The sequence below is a fragment of the Haliotis cracherodii genome, unplaced genomic scaffold, assembly GCF_022045235.1.
Source record: "Haliotis cracherodii isolate W230 unplaced genomic scaffold, xgHalCrac1.p SCAF_5, whole genome shotgun sequence".
Taxonomy (NCBI): Eukaryota; Metazoa; Mollusca; class Gastropoda; order Lepetellida; family Haliotidae; genus Haliotis; species Haliotis cracherodii.
The window spans coordinates 27,421,968-27,447,781 of NW_027266308.1; the positions used below are offsets into that span (position 1 = coordinate 27,421,968).

Here is a 25,814-nt window from a genome sequence, read left to right on the forward strand (position 1 = left end):
GTCCCTGGCCCTGACCCTGACCCACCCCTAGTGGGAGGTCACATGTTACGGTGCAAAAATCAGTCAATATAAGAGCATTCTTTTGGAAAAAAATGAAGACATTATTCAAACATCTTTGAAGAAGGGTAAGTATAGTGCGAGAAAGAACGAACATAATTAGATTTGATTACATTAAGGCCATAGTGAGTGAACGAGTGACAGTGAGTTTGGTTTGAATGCCGTTTCGAACAGTGTTCCAGTGATATCACGGCGTCTCCAGGGAGGGAATGGATGCAGGTTTCAGACGTTTACCACTTTGGTGAGACCCACGAGCATGGGTATGATGCTGACGAACCTAGAAATATATTCGGGATTAGTCAATGGTAGGTTTCATGTATTGGTTAAAGAATGTGGTTGACGTGTGTTAATGGGAGCAATGGGACGAGAGGCGGTATGACATGAGAAACAACATTCTCTAACAAATGTAACAAGTGCCGGATATACATGATCCTCTGACACTGTGACGGTTTGGAAGGTTATTGCACTACCAGTGAAGTGTAAGGCCATTAGGTGAGGAACATGCATGTGCTCATATTTAAATACGTGCATTATCGTGAAAAATAATCTCGGGTCTCGTGGCTAAACAGCGTGACATGTGGTATTTGTGACAGGAAGATGTATCACTGCAGTGCACGTGACGCGTGACACACGACTAACACCTGTCTTTACCAGTCAGGTGCGATGGAAGATTGAGTGTTTCAGTAGAACACCATCAGATAAAAAAAATGATTTCCAAATTGAATAGGTTTCCTTGTTTCAGTTGTATAGAGGGCACTTTCTCATCTCCTCCCACCACAGTGAATTCAATATGCTGTCGTATCGATGTAGACGTGTTTCATTCGTCGGCCATAACATCTGGGACCAGCAACCCAGTCACGTCATTCTGTTAATAAACACAGACCACATCACTAATCATACACAGAAACCAGAGCCGGATCCCGCCAACGAGCCATCATAAAGCTCCTGTTGGCCTATATCTGATCACATTACTCCACAACGCCACCGTCCATCTATACTGATTAAACCCGTGTCATCGACGGTATAGTCCGTCTGTCAGTCATGGTGTTCTGGTTAAGCTTATGGTTGCACACCCAATCCTTTTTTTCAGTCAGAATGGCGTGTGGGACTTATTGATGTTCCATCCACACGCAATCAAGACGTACTGGTAGCATTAAGGTCATAATTGTCACTTCGGGTCTGGCTACATTGTTCCTATGAACACTAACTAGTCTCAGTACGCTCGAACACAAGTTCCTAGTCTTTGAGGGTTTGCTGTAGTTTCCGACATACGGAGCTGAGGTTTTATCGATGACAAGAATCAGTATTAGATTGTGGTATTTACGTTTGCATACTTAATATGCCTTGTTTCAACTCCTGGACTGGCACTTGTATCAGTGACTTATGGAGTCGGGCACCTGTCATTGAGATAATTGACAGCTCTTGACTGTGGGTAGTACAATGGTAGATGGCGCTTTGTTTGACATTGCAGGAACTGAGCCCGCTACCATGGCTACAATCTAACAGGTATCTCCTCTGATTCACCATACACTTTGATAAAGTGTTTCACCAACACTTAGCCTATAAACAAGTGTGCCTTGACTCCATGACAGCCACACAGCACTATATCTTGATCCGAGGTAGAATCACTGTATTGCGTTTCTTGATTCCACGTTCCAGAATCTGGCTGATCGAACGCAGTGGGGATCATTTATGAAACAAGGTACTTGGATTTCCGTGCACGGAGCCATATTTCAGAGCAACACTTTTTATAAACTTCCAAAGAAGATATTATTTTAGCCATTGATGATTTCTTGTACTAAGAATTCGTGTCTTGACAGTAGAAGAACAATTTGTCAGTGCCACGTTTCTAATAAAGTTCCCACAGATTCATCCAGATATCGGGTTAGTGAAGGATATGGTAAGGGTAGGCGGTCCCCAGTCACTATTGCACATCGCTGTCATATCCTGTTATCCTTTACAGATCACTGTTAACTGTCCATCGTTGTGAGGATTCTGAGGACAACCTATTCATGGCGTTCAACATACCGCTCTATCCGGTTGCTATTGCCACATATTGCTTGACGGTGTTACTCTAAAGTAGACTGTCTTTGTTCTTTGGTTTACATTTGGTTTCCACTCCTGGAATTCCACTTACACCACTCCATGTTCGCGAAGACGCTTTTGAAGGCACAACAGCTATTGGTTTATACATGTATGCATTGATGTCGGGATATTCACGCGCATGGGTGACATCGTATGCCATGTAGTATATACAGGTTACTGTCATGCAAACCGACCCATGTCGGAGGAGTTGACATGCTCAGTCTCATGACGCCAGAGAATATGCATTAATCGCATGACATCCAGAGCCCCGTTAACGCAGCGATCTCCCATTCTTCAGCATGGGATTACGGTCTTCTAGTCATTAAACTCGTGGCAGATAGATTAGCTTTAGTCATTAATCTCATGGCAGCAGGGTTGGATAAAAAGCCTTTCTAACATTGGCAGCTGTCCATTTTGTTTGTTTAATGGCATTGCCAGAGGAGTAGATGTGTATTGGTGCCTTGCCATTTTGGAATTAGTTAATTTGCATCAGCGTCACGATTCCTTCACAACTGGTGCGACTCCTCGACATTGTTAAATGCCCTATTTTCCCTCCCCCCTGCCCCGTTTATTTCATGAAAATAGATCTGCCTTCCCTCCCGACCCCCTCTCGGGACTTCATAGCGTCCAGGAACCCCACCCTTAAAATAATGAGCGTTGGGTTCCGTCAAACGTCTCTGTGACTGAGGGGGGAAGTAAAATACGGGGGGATTGGCCATTGCTGTCTCATACGACCGTCTCCTCTGGTAGTATCGTGCATCGGACATAGGGTTGTCTTGGTACCGCCGGCCATGCACCCTCGCATAGTCTGGGGGGTGGACCGTGTAATCGGTGCTGACGACTGATGGCTGATTGCTTGAGGCTGAATAATAGTCGTACGCATCGTCGCCTAATGTCCTGACGATGACGTTGGAGCCGTATGAACTGCGTCTGTAGTTGAAGATCTCCGGCGCTCCCAGGTCACCGTACTGTGATGCACTGCGAGGTCGACTCAACGACGCCGCTGAAGTTGATGTCGTTACGGGGCATGCCACTGCGGCTGCACGGCGTGCTGCTATCCGTTCCTTGATCTTCTTACGATCTCTGAAACGACGCATATATGTTTTTTAAAATAAATTGTGGTTTGAAAATAAATTCCGTTTCAGATTTTAATCAGACATACCTGCACCATACGGTTTTCGACAAGAACGTCGAGAAATGGGACTCAGATGATTAAGTCAAATTGCAGTGGTTCGTTGGAAACAAAGTCGTAATATTGAGGCTAGACACCCATTGGAAAAATGAGTTGTGAGTGAGTGGATTAACAACGCTTTAAACAGCATGTCGGTCATATATCGGCGAGGAAAGGTCTAAGTGACGCAGAGCATAATACCGCCACACTACGAGCACGGCTATGGTGCTGACATTATCAGATCGTATCTGGGATGAAACACACGCGGAATCATGCACATATACAGTACGTAACTCTGCAAAGCGAACATTAGTGCCTTAGATCACAACGGTACCTGTGTCTCCCGTACGTCAAGGGTTACAAACACTCTTGATTCAAACCTTTGTTAAATGTACGCAATAAGGTACAGTGAGTAGGGTTATACCCCGCTTTTAGCATTATCCCAGCACTATCACTGCGGGGACACCAGAAATAGGCTTCTCACATTGTGGGGAATCGAATACGGATCTTCAGTGTGATGCGAACACTTAAACCATATGGTTTGATCCATAAACCCGACCCAACTAAGGCCACACGAGGACAGTGTCTTAATGTACAGTGCTAACGTCTAGCCTATTAGTGTTACATTGTACACCTGTTTATCCGAATATTGGAACTCTGTGCAACGGCTGCACGGGTGGCCGAGCCCAGCCCAGCAGAGTTGCGTCCATCGTGGGTTCGAATCCCGGTTCTCCACAATTATGTTTCTAGGTTTGTCAGCACCATACCGGTGCTCGTGGGTTTCACCGAAGTGGTAAACGTCTGAGACCTGCATCACTTTGGGCTTTCCTCTCACATTAAGCTGACACGTCGTGATATAACTTAAATACTGTTCAAAGCGGCGTTAAACCCAACTCACTCACGCTGTTCAGGCAACACTATCCATTCATGGCGGATAACTGCGTGAAACCCACTTCAAAGACTCACTTTGAATTTAAGCGTTACTCTTTTCCAAACGATAAATGTATCAATGCTATATCTGTTTCGTGTATTCTCATATGCAACAGGGGGCACGGGTGGCCCAGTCGTCTAAGGCGCCGCGATTCGCTGTACAGAGTGCGTTCCTTTGGCACGCCAGAAACCTATGATTGTGGGTTCGAATCCCGGTTCGCCCCGATTATGTTTCTAGGTTTGTCAGCACCATACCCGTGCTCGTGGGTTTCAAAGAAGTGGTAAACGTCTGAGACCTGCATCACTTCGGGCCTTCCTCCCACATTATGCTGACACGCCGTGATATAACTGGAATACTGTTAAATGCGGCGTTAAACACAACTCACTCACTCATACGTAACATAATACGTACTTGGCGAACGTAACAGATTCTCCAGTCACTCACACAGCACGACCAGTACCCCTCACTTGCATACTCAGTGCGGGGCATGCTGGACCATCAGAGATGGACGAGTATTGACGAGTGCCATACTTCATCACTAATTAACCTCTCCTAGGGTGAAACTATGGGCTACCGACCAGTAAATTGGACGCGTGATGGGGGATCATCGTTCGGGTCGATTACCGCTAACTAATTGCAAAGGGGGGAGGGGGGTGCCTGGGGATGACATGCTGGGGGGGGGGGGGGGGGGGGGATAACACTGATGCATCTCCAATATGTTATATATTGGGAACTTGGGTACTGATACAGTGTCATGGCACTGTCCGGGCCTCATTCACCCATACACTGTGATGAACCGTCTGGATAAGTGAGGTACATATTAGGATGCCAAGGAAAAATTGACATACAAATCCCGGTTATCACCCTTATTAAGGGGGTCATGAACAACATAGTTTTTTTCTGTTTAATAGCTGTTCCATTCATGAAAAATAGACTCGCAGAGAGGTGTCGTATCGCAGTAAAGTATCTGATCTGGATGACATCAGAGACCATATAATTAATTCTAGATATATTATATGGTCTCTGATATCATTTTTTTTAGATATGACATATTTGACTTACTAATCATGGTTACCTCCCCTATCTGATTTGGCGTGCGACACAAACACGTGACCGTGAGGACCGGGCTAGGTCTTCAGCAAGACATGCTTGCCGTAAAAGGCGACTATGCTTGTCGTAAGAGGCGACTAACGGGATCGGGTGGTCAGGCTCGCTGACTTGGTTGACGCATGTCATCGATCCCAATTGCGTGGCTCGATGCTCATGATATCAATCACTGGATTGTCTGGTCCAGACTCGATTATTTTCATATAGCTGTAATATTGCTGAGTGCTACGTTCAACAACAAAGAAACAAACACGTGTTAAAGAAGCAACATTTTTCAGTTCATGAAAGACAGAACCTCTGCGAATCAGAAATGGTGTTGTTTATAGACATACATTTATCGGAATGGCTAATCAGGTAAAACACCTTGTGTATCGCTGATGTTTGACAGTTGCTGTGCTACGTCAGAAGTGTCGGGTTGACATCGTGTTTGACTGATTGACTCATCTGGCACTATTTATCTACATAATAAAATTCATAAATGAATGTTTTGATCCCCTCCTCTACATTGACACTTAAGTTAATGGTGATGTTAGCTTCCAAATCAATAGCGCTATATTCCTTGGTATTTTTATACCAATAATTCATGGCGGCAATTGATGGCGAGAGTTATCAACAACGGTGATTGATTTATCTGGGGGTTTATTGGTCCACCAGATGGCGCAGTGAATCTTACGCTGCGGGTAAATACGTTACCCAGATGATGCTTGCAATGCTTTGTCAGTCAGTCCAAGTTCAACGCCGCTTTGAACAGTATTCAAGTGGTATCATGGCGTGTCAGCTTAATGTTGGAGGAAAGCCAGAAGTGTAGCAGGTCTCAGAGGTTTACCAATTTAGTGAAACCAACAAGCAAGGGTATGGTGCTAACGATCTTAGAAACTTAATCGGGGCGAACCGGGATTCGAATCCATAGATTTCTGGCGTGCCCAACACGACTCTTGGGGGTGGGGGTGAAGGTGTTGTGGGGCTCGGATTTTATGGATTTTATCGAAAAAAGATAACTTGTCTCCGGAAATTCTTGAAAAAGTATGCTTCAGATTTGAAAAAAATGCCTGCCACAAAAAATAACTTAATAGAAAGGTGTTGTTTTTAAAAAAAAAAAAACAGGCTCATAAGTTTGATTGAAAAAATATCTGGTCTTGTAGCTGCAGCTACCCCATGAATATAAATTGGTCGGTCCCTTAGACGACTGGGCCGACCGTGCCCCCGCAAGGCCTTGTAATCAGTTTCAGTCAGACTATGCAGCAAATGCTAAGGTTAATGGCTAGACACGTTATACATATACGTCAGCCGCACCATACATTTGGGGACGGTAGGGTAGCTCAGTGGTCAAAGCGTTCGCTCTTCACGTCAAGGCCCGGGCTCGATTCCTGAAAATGTTACACTGTGTGAAGCTCATTTCTGGTGTCCCCAGTGTGGAATCCCTGAAGAGGCAGTGTCACATGGTCGATGCTTACAAAAGCAATCAAAAATGTCAAAATTTACCAGAGCGCGACATTTTGGCCAATTCCCACGCTTTGGATAATATTCTTGTTTAGACTGATGTTTTTCATTATGTTATTATTTTCTGTAAAATGGCTGTTATTTTCTGAGACACAGAACTAGAAAAGTTTTGAACAATACAAGTTTCCAAATTAATATTTGACAGTCCATGTTTTTTAAAGTCCCGGAGTCATCCATAGACTGTGCTTGCTTTATTCATGATATCCTTTGGTTGGTCTAAAGTATCCGTAGTTATCTTCTTTCCGATTTATAGATTTATTGCAGTATTTTATGGATTGTGTATAAACGTTTTTATCTACGTTGTTATTGATCGCACCACCATTCTTTTAGTGAATACTTGTATTATTTCTTCGAGGTCCTTTTTGGAGGTGTCTGTGTCATTAGGAATTTTAGTTTATTATGATTTTCAGCTAGTCTATCCAATTCCCCGATTCTAATGTATATAATTAAATCTATGAGCCAAAATACTGGATTCTAGGAAACACATTGCAACAATGTAATTTTGGTAACAGACAATTTATTTTTTTCCCAACAATATGAAGTATAAATATTATTTTCAAGAATATTCGGATCAAATGGTCGGTCCCTTAAAGTTAGGTTTTTCTAACAATGGTTAGGATCATACAGAAAACAGTCAAGTCGAGCCTGTTTTTTTTGTTGCTGATTGTCTCCTCGTATATCGCATAATAAAGGGTTTCACTTCTCGCAAAGCATCTACTAAATCTAATTCGTTCTTTTCAGTTTCAGTAATTTTCTCTGTCGTTCGGTTTATGTGAACCTTTTGTAGCCATATATGAATAATGTCTTAAACTTCGATCATTTTAAGAACGACATTATATGATAAAGAGGTTATTATTCTCGTCTGTTCCCGTATCGTAAATATCATTAACTGTCGGCCAAAGGAAAGTATACACTTGAAAACTGGATTTTACCAAAACAATACAAACGTTATCAAAACGTTACTAGACTGAAAACAGTCGCCGAAACACTCCAAACTTACAGTCCCAAACACAACTATAATACTCGTATCAAATACATCACAATGGAATAACCATGTGTTGTTCGTTAGCCACTATCAAACGTGGGTGAATGCTTTCTTTGGCAAAGCAGTTTATATAATGAATAAAAAGTATGTAGTAGGCTCGGCAAAGGCCTTCATAATAGAATGGTTACTCCAAAGATATGCCATTTTATATATCAGGAATAAAAAATGATGCATTATGTTCGATGATGTTTACGATACGAAACCCAGTCGGCTAATAATATGTGTGTATTTCCATATGAGTAAGTTTATCGACTGGTTTAGAAAAGCAGGCAGTGCATTCATGGCCACGCGCCTACTGATGCTGTTGTACAATTCTGCATCACAAGGGAGTGAAAAACATCAGTCCGTCCGTCCCTACTGGGTCCCGGAAATACGTGTTTATCAGACACCTGTGACGATCCGGGTAGAGAATAGGTATTCAGCAACCCATGCTTGCCATGAGAGTCGACGATGCTTCTGGTAAGAGGTGACTGACGGGTTCGGGCGGTCAGACTTGCTGACTTGGCTGATGCATGTCATCGTATCCCAATTGCGTAGAGCTATGCTCATGATGTCAATCACTGGATTGTCTGGTCCAAACTCTATTATTTACAGACCGACGTCATATTGCTGGAATTTTGTTGATTGAGAACAAACAAACAAACAAACAGTCAACGCGCTTGCTGGTCGTGGTGCGCCATCTTGTTCGAACATGTGGGTATTGACAGATATTAGTAGACGCCGCCGTCATATATATGTGCCGTCGTTGAGGTGAATACACGTTATTAGCCTTGATGGATGGAGTCCCGTTGTCATGTGGAAATGTATCTTATATCATCGTCGCACTTCGTAAATAGAACTGGAATATGGATGTACAGGATTGTGTGCGGTACCGCTATCGTTGGTAATGTCGGTGTTGCTGTCTGTTTGTTTGACAGGCATTTAGGGTAAGTGTACTTAATTGAATCCTCTCCTGTTAATCCCATTGGCTTCGTCAATATATTGTTATCTTTGAACATTAATCCTATCTCAACGGCTTCGTCATAATTGTGTTATCTTTGTACATTAATCCTGTCAAAAACACGATGTTTGTGAACTGTTAAAAAAATGTTGGTGCATGATTATTTCATAAATACCGATGTGGAGCAAGGATGCAGCATCAAAAAGAACATCAGAGCACTGCAAGAGGAGGTGAGGTGAAATGGGGTTTAACGTGGGGTTTAACGTTGCGTCCAAGATTATTGCAATGATATAGCGACGTGCGTGCGTGCGTGCGTGTGTGTGTGTGTGTGTGGCTGCTTGTACTAGTCAAGACTAATGCTGATTTATAGTGCTAGCCCACTGAGATACCATGCCGCAGTTTAACATGATTACCCCACTCAGACACAGTATACTGACTCCGAGCCGACCAGTCCTTGTTTTAGCCCCTTAATGCCGAGCGCCAGACAGAGTAGCAACAAGTACCATCTTTTCACGTCTTTTGGTATGACGCGGCCGGGGATCGAACCCCGGACCTTTCGCTTTCCGAGCGGACGCTGTACCATTAGACCACGGAGGCGGTCCCCACACAAGAGGAACGTAACAGAGCTATTGGTATGGCCGAAATGGGGGCCTCTCAGCGGCAGATTGCAAGAACCTTTAACTGCAGTCACACCAGTATCAGCAACTTGTTGAGCCGTTATCAGCAAGCAGGCCAGACACAAGACCGTCAAAGATCGGGAAGACCAAGGGTCACCACGCCAGTTGATGATCGGTACATCCGGACAATCCACCTGCGGAACTGATGCGTGACAGCGACGTCAACGGCGGCGACGGCACTGGGACACCACATCAGAAGACGAACAGTCTTACGGCGACTCTGCATTGGTAGTATCAGAGTCTACCGCCCCTTCCGTGGCATAGCCTTGACCCCTCTACACCATCAACGCAGATTACAATTGGCAAATGGTTGCGTAAGGGTGCTGTTCGCTTTAACTTGTTCCGAAATGATGGCTGAGTTTATCGATGTAAGGGAGAGTGACTGACAGCTAACTGCATCCAAGATGTGCACCCTTATGGTGGAGGCGGCGTCATGGTATGGGGCGGTATTTCCGGTCAGCGGACAACAAGGCTTGTCATCTTCCGTGGGAATCTTACTGGCCAAAGATACAGAGTTGCAGTGTTGCGACCTGTTGTAGTGCCATTCTTACGTTGACAGCCAAGGGGTGACGGCGATCTGTAAATACTCGAGTCTAGTGATTGACATCATGAGCATTGATCAACGCTATGACATGCGACAAAGACAGCGAGCCTGACCACCCTATCCCGTCAGTCGCCTCATACAACAAACATGGGTTGCTGAAGACCAATTTTAACCCGGATCTTCACGGGCTATGTCAGAGGTGCCGATACTCAACAGTTGAAAGGGGACGTTCTGAGAGATGTCGATACAAGTTGCCAACTCGACAGTTGAAAGGGGACGCTCTGAGAGATGTCGATACAAGTTGCCAACTCGACAGTTGAAAGGGGACGCTCTGAGAGATGTCGATACAAGTTGACAACTCAACAGTTGAAAGGGGACGCTCTGAGAGATGTCGATACAAGTTGACAACTCGACAGTTGAAAGGGTCGCCCAGATAGATGTCGACCAGTTTCCCAGCAACCAAGTATCGCCGCGATGGTCACTACAACGAACCCCGTACACCATGTCGGCGAAGTGCAGTTGTCACGTGCGTCCAACCATGCAACAGAGCCGTGGCTCGTCGACAGTATGCTCTGGTGAAATCACGTGCTCCGCGTGGCGCCTACCTGCTGTCGCTGGGTTACCAGATGGGAGCAAAGCAGTTGGCGTTATAATCCGCGCACATTTTGTTAATAATCTAATGCATATCTATTGATTAAGCCGTTCAATGATCATGGAATATTCATCTTGCGACCTGCGTTGTCAACCTGTGCTACTCAACTTGACCTGCATAGCTTCGCTTGTGCTACTAGCCCCGGAAGATGGAGTGTTTGAGCGCCGCAGGGGTCATAAACTGGAATATTTTGCTCAAGATATCATTCTAAAGTCCACCATCTCCCCTACTGTCATCACCACCATCTCCCCTACTGTCATCACCACCATCTCCCCTACTGCCATCACCACTATCCCCACAACTGATATCACCACTATCCCCATTGCTGACATCACCACTATCCCACTACTGCCATCACCACTATCCCCACAACTGATATCACTACTATCCCCACTGCTGACATCTCCACTATCCCCACTACTGACATCACCACTATCCCCACTGCTGACATCACCACTATCCCCACTGCTGACATCACCACTATCCCACTACTGCCATCTCCACTATCCCACTACTGCCATCACCACTATCCCACTACTGCCATCTCCAATATCCCCACTGCTGACATCACCACTATCCCCACAACTGATATCACTACTATCCCCACTGCTGACATCTCCACTATCCCCACTACTGACATCACCACTATCCCACTACTGACATCACCACTATCCCCACTGCTGACATCACCACTATCCCCACTGCTGACATCACCACTATCCCACTACTGCCATCCCCACTATCACCACTGCTGACATCACCACTATCGTACTACTGCCATCTCCACTATCCCCACTGCTGACATCACCACTATCCCACTACTGCCATCACCACTATCCCCACTACTGCCATCACCACTATCCCACTACTGCCATCACCACTATCCCCACTGCTGACATCACCACTATCCCACTACTGCCATCACCACTATCCCACTACTACCATCTCCACTATCCCCACTACTGCCATCACCACTATCCCACTACTACCATCTCCACTATCCCCACTGCTGCCATCACCACTATCCCACTACTGATATCACTACTATCCCCACTGCTGATATTTCCACTATCCCCACTGCTGACATAACCACTATCCCCACTGCTGTCATCTCCACTATCCCCACTGCTGACATCACCACTATCCCACTACTGCCATCACCACTATCCCACTACTGCCATCACCACTATCCCACTACTGCCATCTCCACTATCCCCACTGCTGCCATCACCACTATCCCCACTGCTGTCATCACCACTATCCCACTACTGACATCACCACTATCCCCACTACTGATATCACACCTATCCCCACTGCTGACATGACCACTATCCCCACTACTGACATCTCCACTATCCCCACTGCTGACATCACTAGTATCCCCACTGCTGACATCACCACTATCCCACTACTGACATCACCACTATCCCACTACTTACATCACCACTATCCCCACTGTTGACATCACCAGTATCCCACTACTGACATCACCACTATCCCCACTACTGCCATCACCACTATCCCCACTACTGACATCACCAGTATCCCATTACTGACATCACTACTATCCCCACTACTGACATCACCAGTATCCCCACTACTGACATCACCAGTATCCCACTACTGACATCACCACTATCCCCACTACTGACATCACCAGTATCCCCACTACTGACATCACCAGTATCCCCACTGCTGACATCACCAGTATCCCCACTACTGACATCACCACTATCCCCACTACTGACATCACCAGTATCCCACTACTGACATCATCACTATCCCCACTGCTGACATCACCAGTATCCCCACTACTGCCATCACCAGTATCCCACTACTGACATCACCACTATCCCCACTACTGACATCACCACTATCCCCACTACTGACATCACCAGTATCCCCACTACTGACATCACCACTATCCCCACTACTGACATCACCAGTATCCCCACTACTGACATCACCAGTATCCCCACTGCTGACATCACCAGTATCCCCACTACTGACATCACCACTATCCCCACTGCTGACATCACCAGTATCCCACTACTGACATCACCACTATCCCCACTGCTGACATCACCAGTATCCCCACTACTGACATCACCAGTATCCCACTACTGACATCACCACTATCCCCACTACTGACATCACCAGTATCCCCACTACTGACATCACCAGTATCCCCACTACTGACATCACCAGTATCCCACTACTGACATCACCACTATCCCCACTGCTGACATCACCAGTATCCCCACTACTGACATCACCAGTATCCCACTACTGACATCACCACTATCCCCACTACTTACATTACTACTATCCCTACTACCGAGAATATGAGGAAAATCGTGCGATACTCTGTAGAGGGTAATGTCCGAGTAACTCTCCATTCCTTAAAAATAATGGAGCAGAGGCCCCGCAGGGGCCGAGGCCCATTACTTTTAAGGAATGGAGAGTTACGAGGATATTCCCCTACTTAAAACTCATCCCTACTTTTACACTTTGAAAAATATTCTGTAGTTGTAAATATTTAAAAAATTTCAAATGCTGCTTCAAGATAATGTACAGTTGACAAGCAACTCTCCAATCCTGAAGGGCGGTCGGGTAGCCTAGTGGTTAAAGCGTTCGCTCGTTACGCCGAAGACCCGGGTTCGATTCCCGACATGGGTACAAAAATGCGTGAAGCCCATTTCTGGCGTCCCCCGCCGTGATATTGCTGGAATATTGCTCAAAGCGGCGTAAAACAATACTCACTCACTCACTCACTCCAATCCTGAAAAATAATGGAGCGTTCAAACAATAGAATGACGTCACAGATGTGTTTTAATAACAGTACCGGACTTGGCGTTACGCGCCAGTCGTTCAGCAAGCACACAAGGACTTTAGGACTACAGCTGATAGACAGCCACCACGCACCCTAAACCGCCTTTCCCCGCCTCCTCGAATCAATAACCGGTGTAACATACACAGTTTTTATTTGTTGGATGCACGCTCATGTTATCACACGATCCTACCCATACAAAGCACTGACCACTGGTCGAAGTGGCCACAAGGTAATGACTGCCCCACACTCTGAAGCATGTTGAGTGAATGTAATCGATCGTAACGCCTGTTTGTAAGGGCAGTCTCAGTAGCGTCCACTCAGAGCTGATCAAATGTTCCTGTAACATTTATCTACTATACTGTAATACCCTCATAGTGAGGACATATTCCATAAAGATGTATCCTGCATTGCACATGATGTATGAATGCAAAATTTCTAAAGTTATACATCGTGCTGTAACAACTTTTTCTTTAACATACACCTTTGAATTGGACCGAATCGAGTTCCGGGGATTAAAAGCAAAGTTACTTAACTTGACCTGGCAAGATGTATCAACACGATTCACCATCTCTCAGCGATTTCTGTGACATCTAAAGACATTTTAAATGTCAAAGAAAGCGATGAAATGTGAAATTGGAATGTACAAAACAAATACTGTCACATATACCCAGAGGCAAAAGTAATGATCATGTTGAAATATATCATTTTGTGATAAATGTATTGGCGCTCCTACATACACTTACGGTGGATATGACAAGTTACGGTGGCCCTGCATACACTGACGCTGGATATGACATGGTATTAAAATCACGGCGCACCTGCGTACTCTGACGTTGGATATGACACGGTAATAAAATTACGCCCCAACCTGCATACACTGACGGTGGATATGACACGGTAATAAAATGACGCCCCACCTGCATACACTGACGGTGGATATGACACGGTATTAAAATCACAGCGCACCTGCATACACTGACGGTGGATATGACACGGTATTAAAATCACAGCGCATCTGCATATACTGTCGGTGGATATGACACGGTTTTTAAAATGACGACCCACCTGCATACACTGACGTTCGATATGACATGTTTTTGAATGACGACCCACCTGCATACACTGACGGTGGATATGACATGTTTTTGAATGACGAACCACCTGCATGCACTGACGGTGGATATGACATGTTTTTGAATGACGACCCACCTGCATACACTGACGGTGGATATGACATGTTTTTGAATGACGAACCACCTGCATCCACTGACGGTGGATATGACATGTTTTTGAATGACGACCCACCTGCATACACTGACGGTGGATATGACATGTTTTTGAATGACGACCCACCTGCATGCACTGACGGTGGATATGACATGTTTTTGAATGACGAACCACCTGCATGCACTGACGGTGGATTTGACATGTTTTTGAATGACGACCCACCTGCATGCACTGACGGTGGATATGACATGTTTTTGAATGACGACCTACCTGCATACACTGACGGTGGATATGACATGTTTTTGAATGACGACCCACCTGCATACACTGACGTTCGATATGACATGTTTTTGAATGACGACCCACCTGCATACACTGACGGTGGATATGACATGTTTTTGAATGACGACCCACCTGCATACACTGACGGTGGATATGACATGTTTTTGAATGACGACCCACCTGCATACACTGACGGTGGATATGACATGTTTTTGAATGACGAACCACCTGCATCCACTGACGGTGGATATGACATGTTTTTGAATGACGAACCACCTGCATGCACTGACGGTGGATATGATATGTTTTTGAATGACGAACCACCTGCATGCACTGACGGTGGATATGACATGTTTTTGAATGACGAACCACCTGCATGCACTGACGGTGGATATGACATGTTTTTGAATGACGACCCACCTGCACGCACTGACGGTTGATATGACATGTTTTTGAATGACGAACCACCTGCATGCACTGACGGTGGATATGACATGTTTTTGAATGACGACCCACCAGCATACACTGACGGTGGATATGACATGTTTTTGAATGACGACCCACCTGCACGCTTTAACGGCTGACAGAACACACGAGATAAAGAACAATCCTCCAAGGATGCCTGCAAACACTGTCCCAGGCAAATATACCGTCATCTTGTGCCTTGCACGCGCAGCTCACTCTCAAATCTCGTGCGTCATGCCAGTCGCACAACACGTTTAAGTCTTCTCCGTATCCCGTGTATGCATGCATTTGGCGTATTGTCCAGAGGGAACTCCTGCTCCATCGCCACGGAAATCACAGTATTTTCCTGAAATGGAATGAAATAAATATATTCAGATATGTATCAGAATGTATCCGTTATAAATATTTCAGTTACAGAACAGCAACTTGTAGTATACTCGATCTTGGATCATTCCGCTCAAAAAAGTGAGTACGTTACGGGGCGTGGGTTTAATCACACACCAGGTCAGCCAGGAAATAAATGTGTTATCTTCTCACTCTGACCACGTGTTTTCTCGCAACACCAACGATAGGGCACTCCAAGGGACGCACACGAGCGACCGAGAACAATGGTGTAAAAAAAGGTTACACCTCAGGGATGCAACCTTCAAATTAATACATCCACGATAACTCCATGCTAGCTCTCAGGTTAAACAATGTACCTATAGCTCACAGCCTTTGTTTGCACTGTTCTTCTAGCCAGGCTATCTCAGGAAGCACTAATCTACACCAAGCTGACGCATGCGCACAGTCTACACGTATGACGTAACAACCAGATGACCAGCTCGCCGTTGTAACTGGGAGTGAAGTAACACGTACACCCAGCTGACCGTTGTTACATCTTCAGCGGATTAAATTACAGTAATCAGTTCGACCCTGCTTCCACCGTCTACATCCACGCCGCAGTAACGACGGAGACGTGAGCCACCTCCAGCACAACAGCAGAACCCTGCCAGAACGCTGACTGTTCTGAGATACGGCCATCAGTAATTGCTAATAATGATAATTGATGTTACGGTCATATCCGCTCGTTTCCACATCGTGAACCTGGTGGACGTATTTCCAAGCCTGTTTCAATTTCCCCTGCTCTGATTAACTAACCAGGTATTAATCAGACATTCCCCGATGAATTCCCAATTATAAAACAAGCATTATATAAAACACGAATTATTGCTAGCAAGTCTGGTTTGTAAAATCACTCCATGAAGGTAACAGAACACTTGAAATATCATAGATCGGGTGATTATTATAAAACGTATTATTTTTTTGCCATGTCTGCAACGGAGACGGTATGAATTGCGAGTTTGCACTGACATCATGCTTGCTGGGAATATTACGGTCAGTCTTAATTCCTAGATTACTTTTCGCGTGGAACGCCATGTTCTGGGTTGTGTTCCATTGGCTATATATAGCTGCACAAACCATACACCCTCATTTGTTCCTCGTATATTATCAGCTGTCATTGCTTGAGATAACGGGATGAGGCATCATACGCCCCAGGGATGCAGGTACTAGACCAACTCTAGCCCATATCGAGGCCATTGTAGCTTCGAGTATCCGTGATGGAAGGAAAGTAACGGACCTAATTTCTATAGTACTGTTATTTTATAAATGATGTCAATAAGTTTGTTCGTTTGTTGTTTAACACCACACTCAGCAATATTCCTACTATGTGATTGCGGTCTGTGAATAATCCCGTCAGGACCAGACAATCCAATGATTGACATCTTAAGCATCGATCTATGCAATTGGGACACGATGACATGCATCAACCAAGTCAGTGAGTCTGACCACCCGATCCAGTTAGTCGCCTCTTACGGCACGCATGGGTTGCTGAAGACCTATTCTGACCCGGGTATTTATGGAGTTTTATTATGTTACATATTATGTAATTACACGCTCTAAAATGCTTTTCATTTGCCTGACAGCAATTGATACACAGATACGCAGAAGCATACAGTGAGTTCATTGTGGAAGGGGAGCACGGGTGGCCCTGGGCACGCCAGAAACCTATGATTATGGGTTTGAATCCCGGTTCGCCCCGATAATGTTTCTAGGTTTGTCAGCACCATACCCGTGCTCGTGGGTTTCACCGAAGTGATGACGACCTGCATCACTTCGGGCTTTCGTCTTTCCACTTTAAGCTGACACGCCGTGATATAACTGGAATACTGTTAAAAGCGGCGTAAAACCCAACTCACTCACTCACACATTGTGGAAGGACTACTATCCCTTTCATACGGCAAGCGATCCGTATCACTCCGTGGAGGTCTTCAGCAACCCATGCTTGTTTCCCTGTGCACATCCGGGTTAGAATTGGTCTTTAACAACTCTTGTCGTAAGAAGAGACTAACGGGATCGGGTGGTCAGGCTCGCTGACTTGGTTGATGCATGTTATCGTATCCCAATAACGTGGATCCATGCGCACGACATCAATCATTATGTTTCGAACACAAAAAGATACATTCTGTTGATTACATATGTTTGATCCATTGACGGCACTATGCAATTTATCAGATAAAACAACATTGTTCAACAATAATCATAACAATAACCATAGTTTTTGTAAGAGACGGAGCATATGTCCTCAGTGATAACACTCTTGTTTCATGGCTAGATGAAGTGTCACGTGACACGAAACATCATTATACGAAGTGATGCTGCCATTTGATGTATCAAATAAACTAAGAGCCTTGTTGAGTGCATTCATCACTGACATCACCTATATTGTGTTACCCGGATGTCAAAACGCTGCAGGAAAGCTTGGTGTTTCTGATTTGACACAATGTTACGGGCAGCATACGGAAGCCCATTAGGGACACAAAATTAGTTTTTCTATCTTGAAAATGCAAATGCTTATCTTGAATATTCAAGTTCTTCTTATCTGGCAACTGTAAGAAGAACGCGAAACCTGTGAAAGTTCATTTGTTAAATTCAGTTTCTCCTGAATTTTCAACTTAATAACTTGAATTTTCAAGCTAAAACATGATACTGTTCAACATAAGATGATATACGATAATATAAGATAAGATAGTATGAGACAGTTTTCAAGATTATTTTCGACTTAATTTTTCAGTTTGAATATGATGTATACACACTATTGATAACTTAAATCTTCAATAATCTTGAGGGATGAAAGACGTCCGATTGATTTCAGAGGGCCAGTGATCTGTAGTGATGAAACACCTCAGAACCCTGATTGATTTTAACGCCTAAATAACCTTAATATCCATTATTGGTGTCTGTTTGTTCACCTACATAACGTTAATATCAAGTGATGGCGTCTGTGTTCACCTGGATAACGATAATATCAAGTGATAGTGTGAGTGTGTTCGCCTAAACAACGTTAATATCCATTATTGGTGTCTGTTTGTTCACCTAAATAACGTTGAAATCCAGTGATGGCGTCTGTTTGTTCACCTAAATAACGTTGATATCCAGTGATGGCGTCTGTTTGTTCACCTAAATAACGTTAATATCAAGTGATGGTTAAATGTATGTTCACCTAAATAACGTTAATATCAAGTGATGGTTAATTTGTGTTCACCTAGATAACGTTAATACCAAGTGATAGCGTCTGTATGTTGACCTAAATGACGTTAATATCAAGTGATGGCGTCTGGATGTACACCTAAATAACGATAATATCCAATGATAGTCTCTGTTTGTTAACCTGAATAACATTAATATCAAGTGATGGTGTCTGTATGTTCACCTAAATAACGTTAATACCCAGTGATGGTGTCTGCATGTTCACCTAAATAACGTTAATAACAAGTGATGGTGTAAGTGTGTTCACTAAAATAATGGTAAAATAACACCAAGTTCTTACAATAATGTTGTACTGCATAGCATCAGCCTGTAAAGTGCCGGGCAAAAAAAAGTACACACTATGTTTGATGGTGGCTAAAATGAAACAAACAAGTAATGATTATTCGATGGTGATGTATTTGATACGGGAATCATAGTTGTGGTTTTGGACCATAAGTTTGCAGTGTTTCGGCGACTGTTTCGTCCAAGTAGCGTATTAATAACTTTTGTAAATTGTGTAACATCATATATTCAAGTGTATACTTTATTTTGCCCGGCAGTATATGACCCAACCTCATACATGTGACATACATTTGAATCCCTTTCTATTTCAGGTTTCAATTGAAATAGTTTTGTTACCGATACCTCTCATTGTTGTGATATAATAGCACCCGAACGTCATCCCAATATATTCACACTACTATGCGTCTGTATAGGTACTAAATAGCTGCGTGTATGGCAAATTTATTTGTATTCATTGGGGCGGATGACTGTAGATTATACATGGAACTATATCTCATGCTGGTGAGGGACAAGCTGTTGCTTCTACCAGATAATCCGACTGACTGGCTCGATAGTTGGGTCCTTATACGGGGGTATTGACACAGGGCCCAAATGCCCCTTAGCCTTGTGAATACAGAGCACGCATGTATTGGAAATTACGCATGTATTGATCAATATGTCTAAAATATTGCAATAATTTGACCAATGAATTCTGACTATTACCAGACGGTTTGATTGTATTGATGACACATCGCAGGAAATGGCGTTTTAATGAAGACACTTAAATGTTTGAACTGTAGCTATAAGTAGTGGATGAACGAAGATGCAGAATCCTTTCTTAACACGTTACACGGCAGGTTTCGCTGGATTCAAGAAGCAATTACCTACTTTCAACACAAAACTCGATTAACTATAGCATGCAAGAGACCCGACTGTTTACATTCAGCAAGAGACTCGACTATTTGTATTAAGCAAGAGACTCGACTGTATATATTAAGCAAGAGACTCGAATGTTTACATTAAGCAAGTGACTCGACTATTTATATTAAGCAAGTGACTCGAATGTTTATATTAAGCAAGAGACTCGACTGTTTATATTAAGTACGAAACTCGACTGTTTATATTAAGCGAGAGACTTGACTGTTTATATTAAGCAAGAGACTCGACTGTTTACATCAAGCAAGAGACTCGACTATTTACATTAAGCAAAAGACTCGACTGTTTACATTAAGCAAGAAACTCGACCACAACAACCAGTCAGTCACTGAGGTCCTACATGTGTTATCATTGTGTGACATGTATCGTTGTTGAATGTATTGCTTATATTTTCAGGATGTTATCACGCGTACAGGACATTAAATACGTTCACCCATCCCTGGTGATGGTGTTGATTTCATTTACAAATGCATATTCAATACCGCCGTTTTGCTTGTCTCGAAAACATGTTAATACTGTATATAATTAATTTTTGTAGACTGAAACACACCCAACTATGTGGCAACTATTTGACATCGGTAAATGGTAACTCACTCAATATCACACACACAAGACAACAATACCCATGTTCTTGGTTTTCTCAAACGTGGAAACGTCAAAGACCTGCACCGTTTCGGGGGTTTCTCCCACATCAAACTTACACGCCATGATCTTACTGTAATACTCTTCCAACCGGCGTTATCACTCACTCACCCACTCATTCACTCACAAACCCATCCACACACCTCCCCACTCACACTCTCACTCACTCACCCACTCATTCACTCACAAACCCATCCACACACCTCCCCACTTACACACTAACTCACTCACCCACTCATTCACTCACAAACCCATCCACATCCCTCCCCATTCACACACTCAGTCACTCACCCACTCATTCACTCACAAACCCATCCACACACCTCCCCACTTACACACTCACACACTCACCCACTCATTCACTCACAAACCCATCCACACACCTCCCCACTTACACACTAACTCACTCACCCACTCATTCACTCACAAACCCATCCACACACCTCCCCACTTACACACTCACACACTCACCCACTCATTCACTCACAAACCCATCCACACACCTCCCCACTCACTTACTCACACACTCACCCACTCATTCACTCACAAACCCATCCACACACCTCCCCACTTACACACTCACACACTCACCCACTCATTCACTCACAAACCCATCCACACACCTCCCCACTCACACACTCACACACTCACCCACTCATTCACTCACAAACCCATCCACACACCTCCCCACTTACACACTCACACACTCACCCACTCATTCACTCACAAACCCATCCACACACCTCCCCACTTACACACTCACACACTCACCCACTCATTCACTCACAAACCCATCCACACACCTCCCCACTCACTTACTCACACACTCACCCACTCATTCACTCACAAACCCATCCACACACCTCCCCACTCACTTACTCACACACTCACCCACTCATTCACTCACAAACCCATCCACACACCTCCCCACTCACTTACTCACCCACCACATCCCTCCCCACTCACACACTCACTCACTCACTCACCCCTCCCATTCACTCACTTACTCACTCCCCTCCACTCACTCAACCCTCCCCACTCACTTACTCACCCCTCCTCACTCACTCACTCACGAAGATCCGGGATAGAATTAGATCTTCAGCAACCCATGCTTGCCGTAAAAGACGACTATGCGTGTCGTAAGAGGCGACTAACGGGATCGGGTGGTCAGGCTCGCTGATTTTGTTGATGCATATTAGCAATCCCAGTGGCGTGTATCGGTGCTCATAATGTCAATGGATTGTCTGGTCCACAAACGAATATTTACAGACCACCGTCATATAGCTGATGCTCATGATGTCAATCACTTGATTATCTGGTCCAGACTCGACTTTTTACAGATCGCCGTCATGTAGCTGTAATATTGGTGAGTGTGGCGTTAAACAACAAACAAACCAACACTCACTCACTCACTCACTCACTCACCTACATATTGCGACAACCTATGCTGTAATACCATTAGCTCCTCGTATCATAACCCAATCAGAGGCATAACATCAATATGACTGACAAACACTCGACACCCGATAACCAAGCCGAGGCTGTGCTGCCCCAGTCGTGATTCCATTTGGCAGACTTCCATGTGTCATAATGGATATTGCTGATCTGTCAAGGACAGCGGTGATGAATGTGAAACTCGCTTCTCCCAAAGTACATTACTTCAACAAATGTACGTATCACGAGGGCTGACTGGGACGTCACACTTCACTTGCATATACAGTTAGAGTTACGGCCAAGGTAAACAATGACGCACGCTTGTGCATATCAAGGTTACCATGACCACGTATCTGTCCCTCGTTAACACCGGTACGATAATCTACGATGGGAAGCGAGGATGAATTAGTGACGTTGTAGGCCTCATTCCGCCATATTGTTGTCATATGAGTTTAACGAATTGCGTTGCCATAGATGCCGATGCAATGCTTGTCGCGGGACGTGTCCCAACTATTGGGACATATCAAATCTTACGGCATAGATGTGGAGATGTCGGATGGTCACGTCGACGGTGAAGGTCGGATTCCCTCGCCGGTACTCTGTGTGAAGCTCCTATTCTTGAGCGTAATAAATTGCACACGTATTTTTTTGCATTAAGCATTTAAACACTGGTGATTCGAGTTAAAATCGATATATTGACAATCAATATGATTGGAAAAAGCTCTAGGACCTTACTCGATACTTTCCTTTACTTTAATATTGATAGTAGAACGCTTCGAATATATTGGCAAAGTATAAAGTGTCTCAAGATTAATCTCTCTATCTCTATTTATCTCTTTCTCACCCCGATCCCCTCCGTGTCTAGTGATAGAGCGTCCGCTCGGAGAGCGGAAGGTCCGGAGTTCGATCCCCGGCCGCGTCATACCAAAATACGTTAAAAGATGGTACTTGTTGTTACCCTGTCTGGCGCTCGGCATTAAGGGGCTAAAACAAGGACAGGTCGGCTCGCAGTCAGTATACTGTGTCTGAGTGGGGTATTCATGTTAAACTGCGGCATGGTAGCTCAGTGAGCTAGCACTATACATCGGCAGCAGTCCGGACTAGTACAAGCAGACACACACACACACACACACACACACACACACACACACACACACACACACACACACACACACACACACACACATGCATGCACGTCGCTATATAAGTGCAATAATCTTGGACGCGACGTTAAACCCCATTTCACCTCACCATCCCTCTCTCTGAATCCCTCTCTCTCTCTCTCACTCTATCTCTCTCTATCTCTCTATCTCTGGGGCGGTCGGGTAGCCTAGTGCTTTAAGCGTTCGCTCGTCAAGCCGAAGACCCGGGTTCGATTCCCGACATGGGTACAATGTGTGAAGCCCATTTCTGGTGTCCCCCGCCGTGATATTGCTGGGATATTGCTAAAAGCGGCGTAAAACCATACTCACTCACTCACTCTATCTCTCTCACTCAATCTCTCTCACTCAATCTCTCTCACTCAATCTCTCTCTCTATCTCTCTCTGTTATACCAATATGTCCTTCAAAAATAGTTTTGTCCTCAATAAAGTGAATGTTTGCCATATCACCGGGCAAGTCATTAAATTGTTGTGTTGTGTCTGATCCAGGAATACCCCCACGACACGGCCCAGGTAAATGACGCAGATTATCTGTCAGCTGGTTTGACAGGTAGCACTCGTCAATATGTTGTATATTGTTATTGGCTTCCAGGAACATGTTATGGTGTGCTGAGGTTGTCACAAATGTCAGCGGCCCTTCCAATCAAGAAGAATCATACACGAGCTTAGTGCCCTCTAGCGGGATATACACAGACTGCCAGGCAAACGAAATCATTCACTTCCAAGTTAAATGTTACCCTTTTGTTAGACAGTTTATCAGTGTGTGTGTGTGTGTGTGTGTGTGTGTGTGTGTGTGTGTGTGTGTGTGTGTGTGTGTGTGTGTATCTATGCATGTAAAGATGGAGCCTTGATGCAAATAATGTCTGACATTCTATTACACGAGTGTTAGATTAACTGCTTTCTTAAATTCTGTTTGTAACGTTGTAACGCGTGCCATAACATGTGCATGCAATTTGATTTGCTGATAAGTGAATTTTCACCTTTTGGGTTTGACCCTAAATCAATAATGGATACCTTATGATGTAGGTATATTCAATGAAACGAACCCTTCCATGACGTATGGAGACATACATGTATCGTACATTACATAAACGTTTCATAAAAAAAAGTTAATGTGTTTCATCTAGACGAAAATATAATTTCATGTAGAATCGCCTGCCAATCTCATTGAAGACATTATTCATATTGCACGGATCGATGCTCATGATGTCAATCACTGTCCGGTTTAGACCCGAGTTTTTACAGACCGCCATCATATGGCTGGAATATTGCTGAGTGCGGCGTTAAACAACAAACAAACAAACGAAGTTCTTAGTTCTCGCTATATCTAAACTGTTTAGCGGTACCGAGAACTACTATCTGTTTTAAATCATAGGCGGACCCCTTGCATGCGTGGAGTGATCCGGCTCTATGTGTTTTGCATACTTTGTATTCATACGCACTTTGCTATATTTATTATAAGGACAATAGACTATTGTGTAATTTTGTTGATAATTTCTACGCCCATCTCCGACTTTAGGATGAGAATCATCCTTGTAATAAATGGGATACAAAACTAAATAGTTTTCATTCCGAGTGAATGCCTTTTTTAATACATTGAAAATGCACATTCTTATTAAATCTCTGATCTCGAACCTTTACATTTATTAGTTTAGGTTAGTGATATTTTTAATACTTAAAAGTTCATGAAAGCCATAAAAGAAACAAAAAACGCCTTGAAATCTTTGGTGACGTCATTGATGCTGTCATTGACTTAGATAATAGCCCTAAAGGAAAATCTCCCAAACCGCGGCACTGCATACTCTGAAATGTCATCGCATCAGAACATGTTCTATAAGTATGTAAAAGGTCGTGGCGTGCAGACACTCTGGATCAGAGAAGACGTCCGTTCACATGAAAGGCAAACCTAGCCAAAATCTAACGTAATTCCATCTCCGACATTGGGATGCGACGTCTTAATATAGATCATGCTGTCGTTACAAGTGTCATCAATTTAAAGCTTTTTCCAACATATTTTTTTTATCAAGCTACGTGCAGCAATTTGAAATTTATTTTAGACATACTTCAGAGAAAATGTAACAAGTAACTTTTCACACTCCTAATACAAGACTTTTTTATAGGTTACATCAGGGATTGAGATTGAGTTTAATGCGGTTTGATTAGAACGGGAGTTAAAACACAGCGTATCCGTTTAATGTGGAAGGAAAACCAAAAGTCACGTAGATCTTTTGTGGAACCATCAACCATGGATATGCTGCAGTCAAACCAACGAT

The 25,814-nt window shown here is 44.0% G+C and overlaps 1 protein-coding gene across 1 annotated transcript in view; it reads right to left on the bottom strand.

Moving 5' to 3' along the window:
- LOC139444004 (uncharacterized) overlaps positions 1 to 25,814 on the bottom strand; it is a 35,555-nt gene continuing 9,741 nt past the window's right edge. Inside the window, exons 2-3 of the mRNA XM_071224904.1 lie at positions 15,616 to 15,862; positions 1 to 3,225 (exon numbers count right to left, since the gene is read on the bottom strand). Of these exons, the coding sequence (XP_071081005.1) occupies positions 2,649 to 3,225; positions 15,616 to 15,707 (669 nt within the window). The 5' untranslated portion in view covers positions 15,708 to 15,862 and the 3' untranslated portion in view covers positions 1 to 2,648. The remainder of the gene's footprint in view (positions 3,226 to 15,615; positions 15,863 to 25,814) is intronic.